This window comes from Cetorhinus maximus, chromosome 17 (genome assembly GCF_964194155.1).
Source record: "Cetorhinus maximus chromosome 17, sCetMax3.hap1.1, whole genome shotgun sequence".
Classification (NCBI taxonomy): domain Eukaryota; kingdom Metazoa; phylum Chordata; class Chondrichthyes; order Lamniformes; family Cetorhinidae; genus Cetorhinus; species Cetorhinus maximus.
The window spans coordinates 67,546,424-67,555,757 of record NC_135895.1 but is presented as its reverse complement, the minus strand read 5'-3'; the positions used below and the strand labels follow the sequence as shown (position 1 = coordinate 67,555,757).

The 9,334-nt window shown below is 43.4% G+C and overlaps 1 protein-coding gene across 1 annotated transcript in view; it reads right to left on the bottom strand.

Annotated features, from left to right (window-relative positions):
* Positions 1-817: 817 nt before the first annotated feature.
* Positions 818-9,334, bottom strand: part of nmnat2 (nicotinamide nucleotide adenylyltransferase 2) — a 326,699-nt gene continuing 318,182 nt past the window's right edge. The window contains exons 10-11 of the mRNA XM_078561382.1: positions 6,317-6,384; positions 818-3,327 (exon numbers count right to left, since the gene is read on the bottom strand). Coding sequence (XP_078417508.1) covers positions 3,225-3,327; positions 6,317-6,384 — 171 coding nt within the window. The 3' untranslated portion in view covers positions 818-3,224. The remainder of the gene's footprint in view (positions 3,328-6,316; positions 6,385-9,334) is intronic.

Genomic DNA, 9,334 nt, shown 5'->3' with positions numbered 1-9,334 from the left:
TTTTGAATCAGTTACTTGATATGTGGAAATACCTTGATTAATATCCTAGAACACTAATGGCTGAGTGTTCTGGAGGAATAGAGAAGAATTATTCAAGGCTAAGATGTAGCAGCAGCTTATCTGATTTCTGGCTTCATCTCCTCGTTTAAACTAACTCCATTGTGCATTATTTACTAATGGAATACACCTTCCAGCCCAAAGCAACTTTGGATAATACGGTACTGCTATTCATTTACATCAGTTTATTAAAAATAATTCTAATTTCGTGATTAGAATTTCAGGCTTATGTAAAAAAAATCAATTATAAAACTGGAGTTTGCTTTCTAAAACAGTACAAGTTAGAAACAGAAACACATTTCAAGTTCCGAAGAAGTCATATTGGATTTGAAATGTTTACTCTGTTTCTCTTTCCACAGATGCTGCTAGACCTGCTGAGTTTTTCCAGCATTTTCTGTTTTTATTACACATTTCAAGCATTTGGGAAGGAACTACGAGAGGTGAGGTTATGTACTTAGTTTTTGGATTTGTGTTACAAAGATTATTACAGCCCAAGAATGACAATGGTTTAATCAATTCATATGCTTTAAGCAAAGATGCCATTTCATTGAGACTACTGGAAAAGCAGGATTTCAAGTCGAGAAATTAAAATTTGTTTCTTAAAGTAAATATGGAATTCATGATATGCATCTCAGCTAATTGGATGCCAGCAGATAGACCATTATGTTATATCAGTTATTTTCGTAAAAATGGCATCTAGCTAGAGAACTCTGGAAGCATGCATTTTGATCATTTACAGCTTTGAAATAGACAACACATCTCACTTCTAATCTTTATTATTCTTGAATGACAATAAAATGAAAACACCAAGAAGGTGATAGAGAATCCTTTCATGATATCCGCCTATCTGTGCAAAGAGACGAGCGTGCAACATTAAAGTTTAAACTACAAGTGGCGTTGGACACTAGACAACAATGAACAGAGATCAGTCACATACTGTACATTAAAAGATATGTCTGACAGCTCTGTGCAATCATTAATAGAAACAGCAGGTATTTTTGACAGGAATCTGCACTAATTGCAAATAAACAAGGCTAAATTTTACAAGACTGAATGAGAGAGGGCTGTGAGCAGTGAAACCTGATTATCTGACATGACTGGACAACAGCTTTATCATCTGATTAGATGTTAAGAGTTTAATATGATACAGGCAGAATGAAAAAAATCAATTGTCAAAAGGCAGTTTCTCTGTTGTCAGATCAAGCCATTGCTAAGGTAAAACAATGATAAATGAAGCCAACCATGATCAGCTTTTGTTTCCAAAATGAACTTTGTAGTTATTTTGAACAGACTATTCATTTGATGTTCTGCTCTTTAGCTGTGGTGATTTGTAGGTATACATTTAACTGTTTTGAAGCTATGGATGATTGGTTGTTATAGAATTTGACTTCTGAGAGGAGAGGAACTAGCCCCTGAGTCTGAGCTGACGTTTGGTCAGTGATCAGTGAAAACTACCTCAAGGATCACACCTCCTTTTTCCCTGTTCCTTGCTTCTTTTTGTAGAATACTCCTTTCATGAAATTCAAAATTTCTTTATAAGAGTCCAGCCACCAAGACTGATCATCATTCTTTCAAGCTGGACCTATCTAGGTGAAAATAAAGCTAAACTTACACTCAAAAATATTACAGTCAAATTAAATCCAATTCAACTTTACTTAGACCAAGGACAATTACAACATTTCCAATAGTCCATCCTGAAAAAGGAAAACAAAAATGCCTTTAAGCTTCTTTGCAGAAGGACATCTAGAGGCCTTTGAAAACAAATATTAATAAATGAACAGAAGTTTCCCCAGAGCAGGATTGTACAGAATAGAGAGAAAATATCAGCTCAGGTGGCAATTGAAATACAATGATGTTTTATAACATTAAGGTGCGTGTACTATAAAGAGAGATGAATGTCAGATCCTGGGAGTAAAATGGATGCCAACTCTCAATGTAACTGAGGTCTTATGAGATAAACATTTTGCCCATTTGAATTATTTAATCAGTCTAGGGAATATAGATAGAAGAAGACAGAGGCTGAGTCTCACCAATCTTAAAATGAAACCAATACTGTCAAGAAAGATCTTCTACCAAAAGGGATGTAGACTTCTTAGCTTTAACTCTTGACTTTTGAGGATCAATATATTGCGATTATTTAAATGGGAAGATTGTTTAAGTGTGCATCATCCTGTTCTCTAACTTCCTTGAAGGCTTTTGTGGCTGGAACATTATAATAACACATTTACTTGCAAAAAATGAATTATTTTGTTCAATGATGCATTGTATTGGAGTGGAGAACAGTCTGATTTATGCACACAATTTCATCATTTTTCTGTGATTTCTGCTGCTGCATAGAAATGAAATATGCCACGGTGTGCTGTTAAACGGACTTGTTTTGAATTTCACTACTGATACTGCTTGAAGTTTCTATATGAAACCACTGATGAAAACCACACAAAAAAAATTGCATTATTTTTAAATAGTGAAAATGTTCTACTCATTTTTTCTCATCTCTATATGCTACCATGATGTAATTGGAGAAGAGGAGGCTAAATGTGATGTTCCCTCTCCAAACAGAACTTTGGTGCAAATTTATTTTCCCCCAGCTATATCAAGATATTGATGACTATATTAGAAGCTATGCATTTTGTGAGATGTCAAGAATACCTGCAATACCATCAAAATCTTACTTGTTCCTGTTGGGAAAACAATTGACTTTTTGAGCTTATCATATTTATTAAACACAGAGGCATTGAAGCAGTTCTTTGAACTAAGCATGCTACTAACTGCAAGTCCTGAATCGCTAACCCAGAGAGGGCAGGCGACCTGGTTGTGTCAAAGTTGCAAGCAACACAGAGAGGTTAGGAATTTCCTACGAAGAAACGCACATGTTTCTACTTCTAATAAAAAAAAGGAAATAGTTATACCGACACTTGGTATTCTGCAATAATATGAAGGTCAGCACGAGTATCAGTTAGAGGGCAGCACAGAGGAAGAGAAATGAGTGGACAGCGAGAAGTTCTGTGCAGTTCATACAGTGCATTCTGTCAGTAGAGCTTCTACTCTTATAGTACAGTGGAAATGGTAGACACGAGAAGCTCTGTATATGTAAGCAGTAGAGGAGTGGAACAGTTTTACTGAGAGAGAAACTGTGAGCTGTTCTTTCTGGTCCTTGCTGGAGATTTTTATCCAGATGTCTTGATGTAGAGCTGATTCTGCAGGATGTAATCAATAACGGGCTGGTTCAAATATTCCACCACATGACCATCACCATGTTGCAAAGCCAGTCTGTCAAAGTGCAAACAGAAATGTTTAATTACAATGCACTGGTGCAACAAAATGATGTTGTTGGCTTAATATGTTCATCTACTTTACAGTTGCTTTATTTTTTATCTATGTGGTAATGGGGGTAAAATAGAGGGGAGATGAAATCCCCCTCAGCCATTTACTTGCCTTCTTTTCCATTTTAAGGACGTGAACTCCAGACAACAGGCGATTGGGCTGTAAATCTACACCACTTTAAGATCCATCACTAATACTGTACTGTGATCTGCTGAAGGATATTGTTCCAAAAGGTTTCTGCTCTTCCCAACTTCTTTCCCAACCAGAAGCAGAAGGTTTATCTTCCTCTTCCCTCCATATCTGGTGTTAGTCAGCTGCTGATCCAATCTGGACTTCCAGGTTCACTAGTGATAGTAAGGCTCGATCTCACCTGTAAATGGGGGTGGAATTCCAACTACTGCTGTAAGCCTGAGAAGCCTGTAACACTGGCAATGACCAATGGCTGGAGATGGGGTGGGGGTCGGGGGTCGGTGGTGCTTCGGTTTGCTATGTAAGGCAAAATGTTGTTAGCTCTTTTTGGGCTCTAACTTCTTTTTTTCCTGCTCCTTTTGGATTGTGCAATCCAAGAGCAGCTTGAACCAGGGCCTAAGGCCTTTGAACTTGGGTATGACACCCAATCCCACTGACAAATGAATAAAGACCAAATTATACAACTTGCCCTCCTCTGTGGGCTTTTGACTACTGATCAAATTTCAACCTTAGGTGTGTATTACAGCCTCAAGAGAATATAATTTATGAAGTCCTGCTTGCTCATGGGAGGGCATGGGCTGGTTCTTGAGTTTTTGCAATATTGTAAAATGAGTGATAATGAATTGGCAGCCCCTTGTAGAGAGAAAACAGGGAATTATAGACCATTCAGCCTGATGTCGGTAGTGGGGAAAATTCTAGATTCCATTATAAAAGATTTAATAGCTGAGCACTTGGAAAACAGCGGCAGAATCAGACAGAGTCAGCATGGATTTATGAAAGGGAAATCGTGCTTGACAAATCTACTGGAATTTTTCGAGAGTGTAACTGGTAGAGTTGATGAGAGGGAGCCAATGGAAGTGGTTTATTTGGACTTTCAGAAGGCTTTCGACAAAGTCCCACATAAGAGATTAGCGTGTAAAATTAAAATTAAGATTGAGGGTAGTGCATTGAGATGGATAGAAAACTGGTTGGCAGACAGGAAAAAAGAGTAGGAATAAACGGGTCTTTTTCTGAATGGCAGGCAGTGACAAGTGGGGTACAGCAGGGATCGGTGCTGGGACCCCAGCTATTCACAATATATATTAATGATTTAGATAAGGGAACTAAATGTGATATCTCCAAAATTGCAGATGACACAAAGTTGGGTGGGAGGGTGAGCTGTGAGGAGGATGCAGAGATGCTTCAGTGTGATTTGGACAAGCTGAGTGAGTGGGCAAATGCATGGCAGATGCAGTATAATGTGGATAAATGTGAGGTTATCCACTTTGGTAGCAAAAAAAGGAAGGCAGATTATTATCTGAATGGCTATAAATTGAGAGAGGGGAATGTGCAACGAGACCTGAATGTCCTCATATACCTGTCGCTGAAGGTAAGCATGCAGGTGCAGCAGGCGGTAAAGAAGGCAATTGGTATGTTGGCCTTCATAATGAGAGGATTTGAGTACAGAAGCAGGGATGTCTTTCTGCAATTATATAGGGCCTTGGTGAGACCACACCTGGAATATTGTGTGCAGTTTTGGTCTCCTTATCTGAGGAAGGATGTTCTTGCTAAAGAGGGAGTGCAGCGAAGGTTTACCAGACTGATTCCTGGGATGGAGGGACTGACATATGAGGAGAGATTGAGTCGGTTAGGACTATATTTGCTGGAGTTCAAAAGAATGAGGGGGGATCTCATAGAAACCTATAAAATTCTAACAGGACTAGGCAGGGTAGATGCAGGAAGGATGTTTCCGATGGGGGAGTCCAGAACCAGGGGTCACAGTCTGAGGTTATGGGGTAGACCATTTAGGACTGAGATGAGGAGAAATTTCTTCACCCAGAGAGTGGTGAGCCTGTGGAATTTGCTACCACAGAAAGTAGTTGAGGCCAAAACATTGTATGTTTTCAAGAAGGAGTTAGATATAGCTTTTGGGGCAAAAGGGATCAAAGGATATGGAGAGAAAGCGGGAGCAGGCTATTGAGTTGGACAAGTTATGATCAGCCATGATCATAATGAATGGCGGAGCAGGCCCGAAGAGCTGAGTGGCCTACTCCTGCTCCTAGTTTCTATGTTTTAACTGAGGCCAATAGGAAAATCAAAATATACCCTTATCAGCTGAAAGATTTGGCTCAATGACGGAATTAAACTTAAAATCCTTCAGTCTAAAATGTTCACAATGAATGCAATACTTTGAAATTCACCAATAAATAAATTACTGCCTTTGAAATTAACCTGAGCTTGCTGTGCACCTTAAAAACTATTACAGAGTTAAATAGAGAGTATTTATGAACCTGCTTTCTGAAAGACAGGTTTTTGGTTCTGGATTACATCAGTTGGCACGGTGGTGCGATGAACCCAGAGGCAATGTGAATGAGGGAGCAGGATGCCAGCTTGTAGCCACAGCTCTCCCACTCCTGAAGGACAGCTGGCTGTCTGCTTCCCGTTTGAAAGGTGGTTGACTGCTGGTTGCAGGTGGGAGGATCACAGTTTAGCTTAATCCTGCCCTTATCTAGTACCCATACACGCACAGTTCTGGCAGGAGTTGTTGGATAACAATTTGGACCAGAATGTGTGGATGATTTTACCCTCCCTAACCCAGGGACACCAAGACCAATTATAGTGTCCCTGGCATAAACCAAGCCCCAAGCTAATTCATTCCAGAATGAGAATGGTTTCTGAGACCTTATTAGTTTGTACAGTTCAGCTAGTCACTGATTAAACTTTGTATTTTTAATAAAAATTAGTCAGATGTAAGAAGATTACATACCTACTCTTGGTAGAACTCACAACAGACATGGGATGATTCGTGTCATCCTTTACAGCAAGGATGTTATCCTGTTCGAGAAAAAAAAATGATTATATTATATGCACACACAAATCAGATACAAGCAAATTCCTAACCTAAGCAACTGCCCAGGGATTTGTGAGTTTGATATTATTGTTATAGTTGTTGCAACACAAAGTGTTTGTTTGATATGATAGGGTTAAAGCACCTGCCCTTTCAACTCTAGGACCTGGATTTTATCCATCTTGTAACCCTCTGCTACATCTCTAAAGACTTGAAATGAAGTGTCATTCTCAATTCAATTCCAGCCAAGAGCGATCAATAGCATAAAGCTTAAATGTTTTGACTAAAGAGCACTATTCTTATTCTGAAAAGGCATAATGATGGCTGATCAGAGAAAGGAAATGTTCATGCATAGGTCTGAATTTTACCCTCGGGGTGCACCCGAAGTCGGCGTGGCCAGAAGTGGATGTAAAACCCGTTCCCTGTCGAGATCGCGCTGTGAATGCGATACTACACCGGGTGGCCAATTAAAGCCTGCCCAGCGGGAAACGTGACTGCCGGCTGATTTTTCCATGCGCAGATTGGGAACGTGTCGGGCACTGGGTCCAATGGGGACCTGGCGGGGTGTTCAAAAATGGAAGAGGCAGCTCCCTGAACGCTGCTAGGAGTTGTGGAGGAGGCTGAGCTGTTTTGAAGAAATCCAAGAAGTATCTTGGTGTGCAGTCATGGCCTCAGCTCCTGTTTGTCATGGAAGGCGGGAGGGCAGTTGGGTGGGCACTTTGTCCCCCGTTTCTCAGATGAGTACCTGGTAGTGCTGGTCGAGGAGGTCAGTGCCAGGTAGCATATCTTAATGCTCAGGGACGGCAAGAGAAGGCCGCCCCACCTGACCAAGAAGGTCTGGTTAGAGGTCGTAGTCCAGGTCAGTGGGCACGACATGGTGGGCCGCACATGGCTTTAGTCCTGCAAAAGGTTCAATGATCTTTTGCGGTCAGTGAGGGTAAGTGCAGAGATGGCATGGAGCTGTGCGGAGAACGTTAGTCAGGTGCCCGTTTCTCGGAACGCTCAGGAGTCTAAGAGTGTGTATGCCAACTGGCACTGCCAATGTTGGGATGTCAGCACGACTGGCCTCAGTGCATTGCAGGGTGAGATGTGCCACAGTGACACAGCCCGCCGAATACCCGGGTGGGGAGGGTGGGGGGAACGAATAAAGGACCTTCAGGGAGACAGAGCAATGAGGCTATTTTTCCCTGTCAGGAGAAGAGCAGTCATAACGCCACGGAGCGGCACAGAACGGGTGGAGGAGGGCCAAACCTATGCATCCTCACGAAGCTTGAGATTGATGCACTGGAGCTAGAATGTCACCGGCCAGCTCGCTCCTGCAGTCATGGTGAGACGGGGGTCTCAGATGAAGGTAAGAATGCAGGTGACAGATGCGTGTGTGGTGGGTACTGGAAACATAATGGGCTCCTCTCATCAGAAACTGAACTGCCATAGCCAATGAGCCCATTGAAGCTCCAATGCAGATGGCATCATGCAGCAGGTCTCCACTGTCTCCTCAGCCCGCCCAGCATGCATAGTGACTATGACGATTGAATGTACTGATCTTTTGCCTTCCTCCCGCAGATGTGCCATCCGCAGGAGCTGCCAGCGACCCCGAGAACCCCCCATTGAGCTCAGAGGAAGACATCACATCAGCAATAGCTTCACACCATATCTCTGAACCAGGCACCAGTGCAGATACTCACGCGTCGGTGGGCATTAGTTATTCAGCTTCGCGGGTAATGCACAGTAGTGAGGGCACATTACACTCACATGAGGAGTTGGCAGAGGCAGAGAGGTCCCAGGGAGCCAACAGTGGGAGCACAGCTGGAGACCAGGACCATGCAGCGCCCGAGGCAGATGATGAGCCTCTGGAGTAGTCCATCAGCAGACAGATGCTGGATGTCCAGTAGAATGCGCAGGGAGATCTGACGGAGATCCATGAGGGTCTACATACCATGGTCTCCATCATGGCGGAGTCTATGAGGAGCATGAGTTCTGCATTGACCCTTAACACTGAGCGCACAGCCTTCTCCATTGAGAGAGTGGTGACTCTCATGGAGAGGCAGCTTCAGGAGCAGACCTAGGGTTTCCTGGAGTTGTGCTCGGACCTGCAAGTCCTGACACAGGCAATGACCTCAGGAGGTCACTGCCAGTGCGAGAGATGGATGAGGCACCTAGTCTCCCTGCTAGGTCCCTGTCCATCAGGGTGGTGCAAATGCACCACACGCTGACAGACGAGCTGCGTGTCATCTCTGTGGGCTCCTCTCAGGACACTCCAGACGAGGGCACCAGCTCCTCCGCCCCTCTTCCAGTGGCCTCTGCATCTGACGATGCCACGATGACTTAGGAGTGCCCAGCCATGGTGCTGGATGTACCCTTCCAGGTGCGGCCTGCTCAGGCTCTGGCGGCCAGAGGACAACGGTCAAGGTCATCAGAGCCACCAGGACAGCAGTCAGCAGGCTGCCTCCAACACCACTGACAGCGGGGGCTGGGCGGGGGAGGTCTCAAGACGCAGAACCCGCAAATGTAGGTTGAATGCACCTTAAGCACAACAGGGGCATGTCACAGGTGACACGATTTGCATTAATTATTTTGACGTTTGCGTTAGGGATGGACACTTTGTTTGTTCATGTGAAGTAGCAAAAACACTTATTTGACTTAAATGGGCTGAGTTGTCTGGATGGTTCCATTAGGTGCCAGATACAGCACAGGCTTGTAAATGTTTGGTGTTGTGTGGTGCAGGTGTACTGGGTTGGGTTCTCATTTATTGATTGTTAGCAGAGGAGACGGTGCCATTGGCTTGACAAGGCACCAATGCCTTGGATGCCTAGCTGAAGGTTCACTAGATCAAAGCGTCCCTGGTGTCCCTGCCTCCATGAAGGTTCCTGTCCTCTGCCTCAAGGTCCTCACCCTGCGCCTCCCCAGGCTCTTCCTCTGAGCTATCACTTGAGACAT